The sequence below is a fragment of the Clavelina lepadiformis genome, chromosome 5 (assembly GCF_947623445.1).
Source record: "Clavelina lepadiformis chromosome 5, kaClaLepa1.1, whole genome shotgun sequence".
Lineage (NCBI taxonomy): Eukaryota > Metazoa > Chordata > Ascidiacea > Aplousobranchia > Clavelinidae > Clavelina > Clavelina lepadiformis.
This window is the reverse complement of record NC_135244.1, coordinates 22,488,240-22,499,239: the sequence shown is the minus strand read 5'-3', so window position 1 is coordinate 22,499,239 and position 11,000 is coordinate 22,488,240. Positions and strand designations below refer to the sequence as shown.

General features: G+C 35.5%; 1 protein-coding gene across 1 annotated transcript; it reads right to left on the bottom strand.

Annotated features, from left to right (window-relative positions):
• Positions 1-139: 139 nt before the first annotated feature.
• LOC143459599 (uncharacterized) lies at positions 140-5,029 on the bottom strand. The gene is made up of 7 exons (XM_076956814.1): positions 4,889-5,029; positions 3,877-3,945; positions 2,444-2,684; positions 1,951-2,034; positions 1,199-1,273; positions 329-403; positions 140-183 (listed from the first exon to the last, which is right to left on the bottom strand). The coding sequence occupies exons 1-7, from the start codon at positions 4,901-4,903 to the stop codon at positions 140-142; spliced, it is 603 nt and encodes a 200-aa protein (XP_076812929.1). The 5' UTR covers positions 4,904-5,029.
• Between the last annotated feature and the right edge of the window lie 5,971 nt (positions 5,030-11,000).

Here is an 11,000-nt window from a genome sequence, read left to right as displayed (position 1 = left end):
AAACTTTGATAGAAATGTTTTTAATGAAAACTAAACGTCTGCATGAACCCGTTTTCGAAAAAAATCTGGAGTAGCTTAGTCGTTTTTTGTCGAACTTTGTTATCTTGGTGGAAAAGTTTGGTACTTGATGACTTAGACTTTACTCTCTGGCGTCAGCAATTAAGATGTAGGGCAAATATTCACCTTTGACATAAGATATCAATGAAATTTATTCACAAGTGATAAAGGGTTTTGTTTGTATTTGTTGGTGAATCAGTTTGAGTTATTTATTTTTTAACAAAAGTATTAATTTAAAAATGTAGCCACCAGGTTTAAAATAACTTATTACCGGAAGCTTCTGCAATTGTCATTTTATGAAGTTTAGTTTCCACTTTTCTTGTCATTTCGATACCAGCAATGGATTCTGAAACAAAACAAAAAAGAAAACAAATCTTAACCAAAGCAGTTAAAGAATATTTCCAAGCATATACTCATTGAAGTAGTCATCCACTCATCATCAAATAATAGTATATAGTTATTAGGTACAGACAGATGTTAAGACAGATGATGACAGATGACAGATGTTCCACTCATCATAAAAAAGCAATATACAGTTTTCTTTATAAATGAATTGTTGAAATGCTTGACAAACAAAATTTGGCAGATATTATGTCTTAGAAAGGCGATAAAAGGAAAATGTTTCTTTGAACATGCGTGTGTGCCGTTTCGCAGCCTGTCTCCATCTGTGACTGTATCTCAAGTCTGTCCGTCGAACTATTTTGCTTCTGCATACACTGTCTAGATTTTTTGCGAACAATAAATAACAGAAATAACGAAATTGAAGCTAAGTAGTTCAAAATTAAGAACCTATCTTTTTTGTCCGGATGAGAAGTAAAATTCAGACTTTCAGCGATTCAGTGCAAATTCTGATATAACTCCTGTCGCTTTCATTTCAATTATTACGTCATCGGCGTATCCTTAATAATAATTACATCACGTTAATTTTTTTGTCTACCATTCTGTCTACTGTGACGTGCAGGAACGGAAATATTCTCAAACTTGAACTTTTACATAATCAATGTATATTAGACGATTAATTGTTTGTTTAATTGTTTTAATTATTCGATGTAAACTTGAAATACATGAGTTTTGAGTTTTAGTTATAAACAGAAGTATTAATTTAAAAATGTAGTCACCAGGTTAAAAAATAATTTATTACCGGAAGCTTTTGCGATTTTCATTTTATGAAGTTTAGTTTCCACTTTTCTTGTCATTTCGATACCAGCAATGGATTCTGAAACAAAACAGAAAAGGAAACAAATCCTAACCAAAGTAGTTGATGTATATTTTCAAGCATACACTGATTGAAGTAGTCATCCTGTCATCATCAAATAATAGTATCCAAATGCACAAATATTATTATTCTGCTATTATCAACATCTACCGACCAAGATTATTATCAACTCAAACCAGATTTGTAAGTCGGACTGGAATTCTCAGGTTAGGTTCGGGCTTAAGTTTGAAACCAATTTCGGGCCAGATTCGAGCTCGAATTCATATTCACACTCTGCCACATTTACGTCGTAATTTCACTTTCTCTACAGTGTAGAGAACCAAAGTCATCTTTTGACGTCACGCTTTGACTTTTATCCTTTTCTAAGTTGAGTTTGCTCACTGCGGGAGGTTTTTAACATTCTGCCCGCATGCACATTCGTGTACTTAGAAAATAATAAAAGTCAATGTGTGGCATCAAAAGATGACTTTAGCTCGTTTAGTAAAATTAACTTTCGGGCCTAATTGGGGCTTCAAATAAATTTTCGGATTCGGGCCAACTTTGAGTTAACAATATAAGGCCCGTTTACAACTATCACTTAATAACTTAAAATTAAATTAATAAATTTACAATAAGCTGCAATTTTGAATTGACCAAATATCTAAAAAACAAGAGTTAAGACTGAAGGATAAACTCACCTATCTCATGAAGAAGTTGGTTGAAATTGTCATCAAAAGATCCTTTGCTGAAGTCGTAGTAGAGCAAGCCTGCTGTCATCATGCCTAAGAACATCATCACGCAGTTATACAAGTTTTATGGAATAAAACAAGACAATTATTTCAAAATTCTTATTCTGAGTATTTAAGTTTTATCTCGATCTTTTTACATTATTTCAGGGATGTGACAAGTACGAGCCCGAACCAGGTTTAAGCGTTTCCTGCTTCAAGAAACTACCTCATTATGCGCGAGTGTGTATACAATGTAACTTACTACTAATTTGTGTTCCCAAAATATCAATCTCACATTTTGTGTTTGTCAAATGCTAAAGCAAATGTGAAGCAAGCATCAAACTTGAGATAAATGTGACGAATGATAACGCACTGACAAAGTTTAAAGTTGAAATTTCGGCTTGCCACGAGTCAAAAATTGTTTACGTTTCCACAACCTAATTACTAAGTTTTAATTTTTTACCAATTTTGGGGTTTGGTTCGTATCCTTTCTTGACACGAATTGGGATAATTTTCTTCTTCAGGTCTTTTGCGTAGTTCGCTTCACTCTGGCAATTAGCACTTCTCTCGTAGTTGGAAGAAGTGAACATCAGAACCACGTGAGCGTTGTCAACAGCTCGGCCCATCATTTCGTACATATCTCCTTTCATCTGTTCCTTGTCGATCCAAACCTGGTACCCAGCATCAGACAAACGATCATTGATCTAGAATAAACCACGTCGTGTTGATGAAGCAACAATTCATGAATGAAAGGAAGTTCTTTACACAGTGATGAAAAGACATTGAAAAAAGATTTGCCCAGTTCGTATTTTACACCAGTATGTAAACTTCGTTTTGGCTATGTTCGGTATTAAAGTCACGTTATGTTGTCAGCGAAGCATGCGACGTGAAATGCGTAAGAACTCGCGCGTTATCTGTGGCGCGTGTAACCAAAGTAATGCAGTTCCTATTTACTGCTGGTCCATAGTTTCAAATTTTACTTAAAATTCAAAAAATGAAATGTTATTAAAATTACTCGTGTAACGCGCCGCAGATTCCACGTAAACTTTTACGTAATTCACGTCACATACCACGCTGACCACGTAACGTGACCTCATGTCGAGCAAAGCCAATGAGCAGGATACAAAGCACTGTAAAACCAAAATCCATGCGACCTTTTTCAAATATTTTTGTCTTTACTATGTACACAATTTTCTAAGCTACCGACCTGAGCGAAATATTTACAGGTCGATGCCTAGAACGCTTGCAATTTAAAAAAGATTCAAAGTGGGTCGACATTTACTATTGTAAAGTATCAGCGATCAAAAATATTTTGCCTTCAAAAAAAAAATGGCATTCAGTGCAAACACATCAGCAGAAGGTTCGCTTAGTTTTATTTCACGCAAAACATTCTTGTTATAAAGTAAACTTTAATTATGCTTATTGCTTATTGACCACACAAAACATTCCATTCAAACTTGATCTAGATACCTTAGATATACCCGTTGATTTTATATTGTGACGTAACACTGTAATGGGCGCCATTTACGTCGTAATAAGCAATGCTTTTGTATTTTTTGGCACTGATTTATCTGAAACTTGTTCTTTGATTTAAGACAAATTTGTTTTTGGATTTACCCCCACTTAAATAAGCTGGGTCTAAGCTTAAGCTAATAATAAGGTTAATAATTAGGCTAATAATTATGTCTAATAATTAGGTCTAATAAGCTTTTTGGATTTGCCTTTCACTTAGATATCACTGGGTAACTGGGCAATGATAATAATCAAATGTATAAATAAAGAAAAACGATTCCACGCAGATGATTAAATAAATATGGCTCCCACTCAAGGAAGATTCATCGAGCAACAGTTGATATAAATTTTCAAGACATCGCAACATAACTGGGCACAACCCACCTTATGCGCCAACTCCTTCGAGTCAATCCAGTTGTAGCTGATCATGATGTGCTTGCTTGGGCTGGAAGTCTACAAAGACAAGATTTCTACTAAAAAGAAAATGAAATTTTAACGCTATTCCCAATGACAACCCAATGCTTATGTAGGGAGATTTTTTAATTTTTGTTTACTTGGGTTGAAGGTTCGTCTACGTCACGAACTAACTGAGAAAAACAAACGTAAAAGTTTGTGATATGATGTTGTATAGAAGATATGAAGGTTATTAAACAACGAAATCCTCTTAATAATATGCAAACCAAGAGGGTTTTACCGCATTTCTCACCAAGCGAAGAAGATTAATCGAAACCATTTACTAAAGATCTTAATGACCTTAACAATTCATTTAAATCTTAACCGACCAAATGATTCACATAAGGACAAGAGGTGACGTATTCATACGTCACAACGAAGTGATTTGTGAGGAAAATGTGGAACTTTTCAATAAACAAAAAAAAAATGTCGACAAATTAAAAGCTTAACAAGTTGAACCGATGCCGAATTGAACCGGACACACAGACACAATAACAGGAAATCTTTTATAAAGGACAATCCATCTACCTCGCTATGATCTGATGCCTGGTGTTCAAATCAAATTCAGGAAATAAACTTAAAAAATCTCTGTTTTAAACCCGATTGCCATTTGCTTAGAAGCACCAAATTTTTTGTGTGTTGTGCTCGACATTTCTTGAATACATCAGCATCAGTTAAAAAACATTGTTAAAGTTGCCAAAAATTTAAAAATAATGGTCATAAATAGTACAGTAATAATAAACAATAAAAATCAAGCAAATAAATCAACAAGTGACAAACAATTAATGAAAAGTTAAATTTATTTAGAAGTAACTAAATTCACACCCATGTTCACAATTTCGTCAATACAAATTTCGCGAAGACCCATCAATCTTCGTGACATCATCAAATTAATTAATCCTACGCACTATGACAATGTTAATCACGTCATTATTTCACTTACGTTTGGTGATGTCATGTTGTTGCGATGACGTAGTCAATTTAACAATTGAGCAGGAAAAAACTGATATTTAAAGCTAGGCTATAAATTTCTAAAACGTACGAGACAAACAAACAAATAGTTCAACTTGAAATAGTTTGATGTTTGAAATATTTACAAGAAAACCTACATCCGGAGACAACCTACAGCCTCAACAACTGATTACAACAGACCGTGATAAAGAATAGAACATATTTCGTTTATAGAAGATGCCTTCGTCACGCCATTGTCGTCCCTAGATGAAGTAATACCTTTGTTGCAGGTTTATGGTGTTAGTGGTGTGGCGTGATGGTATTGGTAAGGTTAGTGGTGTGATGGTGTTGGTTGGTTGGTGGTATTGGTGAGGTTAGTGGTGTGATGGTTAGGTCAGGTGTGTTATGTATAGTGAAGTACGATGTAACTGATAATACCACAGTACAAAGAGTCTATTGATAGTCTGACAATCCTTTGACCGACTAGATACTGTACAAAGAATATACCCCATAAAAGACAACAAGAAATCATGAAACGTCTTTACTTGAGCATACGCATAGTGAAGTTCGTAGAGTTCGTAGCGAGACGTGGTCACTAATGTGACGTAGGCTTGCTACTGGATCACATGTTTCGGGATCGCCAGTGGGGGTTCGGTGTAAGAGTTAGACTTTGGAGCAATCTGACTTCAGCTTAAATATATTATTTTGTAACTTCGAACATACCGTACTAGGCTGACATCAAACAATTGTTTGTCTCCCAACTGTGAATAAAAAGACAACAGTCGAGCACAAAGTTGTTCCCGCCATACGGTATTTTTCACGGCAACTATAACGTCGCTTCTCTTTTGCGTAGATCGTCACATCCGTGTGATGACATAATTGTTGGTGCAATCTTTTGGTGGCGTAACGTCAACCCCACAAGGTCAATGCATAAATAGCGTAAACATCGCACATCGCGGTCATGGCGGAAAATAGTTTAACTTTGTGGCCGGAACTGTAGATCTCAAAACATACAAACAATTTCACTTATAAATGCGATTGCTTGGTTTGTATTTGGTCTCTAAATGTTTTATGGGTTTTTGAAATTGTCTCAGTGCAAAGTGATACCAGTTCGCTTTTTTAATCGCAGTTTCCATACAAGACTTTTTCACTCCCACCTTCCTCTGCTCTCGTTTATTTTTCCTTTTTTTCTTTCATTCTTTTTCTTTCTCTTCGCGCGCCGTCAATTTTTTTGGCTTTCACTGACGGCGGATCTTTTGCTCTAACGCTGGCGAAGGAGCGAATATCGTTACGCTACTGACGTAAATATCAGCTTAGACTTTTCTGACGTGGCGTCACAAAATCATGTTATAATAAAAGAAACGCCCAAACAAAGATTGCAAGAGCAGTCAATTACCCTTTAGTTTTATCTCTTGACAGTTGTAACTTGGCAGTGACACGGTTTAGCAGGGAAGCGAATGTGGAATAGAATCGACTCCATTTATTGAAATAAGAACTAGTTGTGGCGGATAATAATTAATTAGGGTTTTAAAACTGACGTGGGGTAAAATATCGACTCTAATGTTTTCGGAGTAAATCTCCCTGTGCTTAAATGCAAGTTTCCCATACAGGACACAGGTCTATGGTCAGCCTAAGTGAGCGCCATAAAAATTGCCTAAAAACTGGTTTGGTATGATCTGGTATTATTTACCCTCGAACTGTTTATAACACTAAAAAGAGTTATAAATTTTTGTGATTTTTCTTAGTTTTGTTGAAAACATTGAGACTAACCTCCCTTGACTTTTGGCAACGAGATCTAGGCTAGAACTGCCTACAGTCTTAGTTTAGACAGAATCCTTGTCCTACAATTTCTACAACAACTACCTCAACTTTATAGCAAGTTTTAAACTTGAAACTTTACGACAAATACTCCATAAAAACAAAATTACCAACAGACTGCAAATTTACAACTTAACCTGGACCTGCAACTAGGTATCGTCAAAACCGTAACAAACCCACACCGACGTCACGTGCGCTTTGGACCGGAAAAATTCCTGTTTTTTGTCAAGTATGACGCGACATCGTCACAATCGCTGTGTTTGATGGCTTAAATTTGTCTTCTTCAGAGAATGACCCCTTAAGATGCTGTTGCTGACACTATTGCATTTAGTTGTCAACATTCATCTAGTTGTTGTTCGGTTACGACAAAACCTAGTCAATACTGTATAGTAGTTAAGTTATGTGACGTAATCGTCACGGTGATTAGCTTTGCTTCGTTACCATGCCCGTATTTGGTTGCTTACCGTAAACTTACGTCACTAGTTACCATTACTCTTAGGTAAATTATTTTTAAAAGAATTTCATCGCTAGTCTTGAAACACTTAAGTTTTAATGAACGAGTTAACAATATGGAAGATTCCTTTTAACCACCTGACATGTCGGGCCATTATAGCCCAGACGGTCAAATTTAATAAAACAACTGGAAATTAACATGTATTTATTTGACCGTATGCAAGTCATTCCTACGACAGCTACTAACAAGCAATAATTCACTCCTTGAGATGAGATTCGTCAATATCGAGGAATAGCCGTGAAACATCATCAACTTCACTGATTACTTCTCTCGATTCGGAATGACAGCCGCAAGTGGGCAAATAACATTGACGGATTGCTCGGCTATACGTCCAGTAGCGCAGTAGACATCGTTAAAATGTTGCACCAATTTTCACGTTGGCAATCGAAATATCAAGCTCGTTTGCAATAAATACTGCCTGAAGCGCATCTTGTGTTATCATGCAATGAACAACATCGGTTCAACTTGACTCGATATTGGTTGGCAGCATGACACGACCGGTGAACTCCAACCAACCATCCGGTTCAGGGCATGTTACAAACCAGCACAATTGTCAGTGCCCAGTGTTTATAAAGACACGGTTGGACTTGAGAAGACCTTAACGATCAGTGGACTCACTCCCAGTACTTCCTATCAAGTGGAAGTGAAAGCGCTGACGTCGGATTCCAACGTGGTTAGCAATTCCAGTCCAAATGTTATTGCAACCACTGGTAAAGTTTCAATTTAAAATTCAAACTAAACCTTCAAGCTTAATTTTATGTGACGCAATTTATGTGTAAGTGCATGTTTGTAATTAAAGGAATTGCAGGATTAAAAAAACTAAAATATGTTTTCCGTAACACGTTTGATTTCTATCAAAAATTATTTAAGAGCTGAGTACAGAAGTCGCAAATTATCAGCCACTAGACTAGACAATGTTTTTCTGGACTCCGCCAAAGATAAATTTTGCGAAACAAAATAAAACAGAATACGATATATAAAAGGAAACAATGCAGTCAAATTAATGCGTGATAATGAGGTTTATGTTTGGAGAATGACCGATATCAGATTTCAATTTATCTACGTTGTATTGCATTCTCCCCTCCAACGCTGACTAATAAAGATTCGCTGACGACGTTGACAAATTACTCTAATGCTCTACCGCCGACAAATATCTCTGTTTTAACAAAAAAATTATTATATATATTTTTATTATAACAAACAAATTATTATAAATATAATTATTATAACAAACAACACAGAACTCAGAATACGCAGAACGAGATTCAAAAAAGCAGAAAACAAACTTTCATTAAAGAAACGTTTCAATATCAATGTACCAGAAAACTGGAGACAGAGCGAGGTTTACAACTACTGCAGTATGAGAGAAGAAGGTTGTGATATTTTTTAGCACCCATGTAGCGCCTCAGAGTCTCTCAGTGTCGTTGTACTTTGACAAACCAATCACTTCATCTCTTTCTTCTGCTTCCATCTCCTGGAGCGTGAACCCAGGTTTGATTTTCTGGAGTCCAAAAGAAAACGAAGATCTCTTACTTCTACTGTGAAAAGAACAACGAAAGAACCAATTAAAGCTTGAGTGTATACATGTGGAAGAATCCAGTTATCACATCTTCACATCATTATCAAATCACTATCACATATATCATAGTACACATAGTCACACATAGTACCAATCTGATACTAAATTTGCAACTTTTTGTTATTATTTTATAACATTAGCGATAAAAACTTTATTCCAACACCAAAAATGTTTTATAAAAACGTTGAAAGCGATTGCTAATATTGTCAAACGGGCAATTTTAGTTTCGGGAAAAGTTGGCGGTTTAGAATAATCACCTGGATGCCATGGACTAGTCACGAGTTGAATGCTCTGTCTAATAAAATCCCACACACAACTAGAATTGCGACTTGTACCTAACAGGGCTTATCCAAACAAAGTTTTAAGCACAACAGTATAGCAGCAGTATAACACACAACATGACAACATGACAACTGTATAACAGCATAACACAGTGTGCGCGTTGTTAGGTAGAAACTAGGAAGTTAAACCGACATAAGAAATACCAGTAAATTGAGAATTTGTAAATACTAAGAAACTTCTCAAATGGAAAATTTCAAACTGTTCTGATTCCGTACAATTTGGTTTTAAGTACTTCGTGGTAGGTCCTAAATCATCATTTCAATTTCATAATTTTCGCTTGTGCTCCGTCGATTACTTCATCGCCTGGTGACGCTCTTGGATAATGTCATGGTGCGGATCCACAGTTGTTTTATGGAAGGTAGTTGTTTGAGTCATAATGTCACGACGAACTTGTACTTGTTTGGTTTATTGGAAGAATAACGACCTGGTAGTTAGTGCAGTTCATAGGCTACGTACAATATTCCTCTTATAAATGTAGAAAATTTTAGTATTCGACAAAATTAGATTAACGATAAACTTTCGTTTTACTCGGATTAATCTCGGATAGGCTTTGTTAACCTGGCCGTTTGCACACCAAAGTAGGCTTATGATTGGACGCATGTTTCTGCCAATGAAATGCAATCAGCCTCGTTTTACCAACAAACTGGAATTCCTGTTATTCAACATTAAAATATTAAAAACGGATTTCAATCTAAAAAATTTGTGACGTAACAATGAACGATATCAGTTCAAAATTCAAATAAGAACGCGAGTATCTGCTTCACGTATATACTGCGGGACGGTGCCATACAATGCTATTGTAGCAGTATGGGGCTGGTTACACAAATCTTCTACTGCAGATGCAAATATGATATTTTGGAGGCTTGTGGGAGCAATTAAGGTCATCGCTAATATTACCTGCCACCGACAATATTAACTTTTGTTGTTGGCAGAAAACTTGTTATCAAATCATCATGAAAAATCAAGCACCACTTAAATAATGTTCTCGTACTTAGAGCATGAAAGCAACACAGGGCATGCATGGTGACAAACTTGCAGCTAAGAAACACTGCAATGGCGCACATGAGAAGCAATCTTAATCATTTCAACACCAACCAATGTTGGCTCACCTAATTCCGAGTGACGTCACGACTGAATGCAAACCACGAGATTCTTTTCATCTGGCGCTTGTAGAGAAAAGTCATGGATTTTGAAAGGAGGAATGTTCACTTCACTGCCCAGCATCTAATCGCTTTTATTATAAAGCAGATACCTCCACATGCATGGATACTGTAGTACATTGGTTAATTAAAACTTTAGACTAAATAAATATAAATAATATATTAGTTAATTATAACTTTCGACTTACTAATTAACTTGATAAAAAATTGGAAATGTTTTAAACAAGTTCTAAAGTGCTGAACTACTGCTGAAATGTATGACGTCCAGGCGTAAATTATCATTTTATTAATAAGGTCGATGCTAAAATGAATTTAAAAAAATCACGATCACACGGTACAATATATAATCAAGCAACCCACACAGAATCGAAATAATTAAACTAATGATAATAACGTCATGTGAGGAAAACATTCAATAACAGGCAATTTGTGAGAAAATTTATAATAAGGTTTAAAAAACGAAAACGAAATAATCATCGGGTTAAAATGGAAATATTCGATCAATGTCAACAAGAAATGATCCCATATTTAAAACAATTTCATTTTTTGAGATAACCAAGGTTGAGGGCCATTGTATAGATGGAAATACAAAGATATACTGGAATAAATTTTATAAATTGAAACGACAGACAATAAAAGCAGGAAATACATTTAATTGAAATCAAATATTCGTTTGTACAAAATAAGTAGT

Bases quoted from the DNA above. Each gene is read 5' to 3' on its own strand.
- LOC143459599 (XM_076956814.1), bottom strand. The intron at 2,035-2,443 runs GTAAAAAATTAA...TGATGTTCTTAG, and splicing joins CGAACCAAACCCCAAAATTG to GCATGATGACAGCAGGCTTG. The intron at 184-328 runs GTAATAAGTTAT...CTTATGTCAAAG, and splicing joins GACAATTGCAGAAGCTTCCG to GTGAATATTTGCCCTACATC.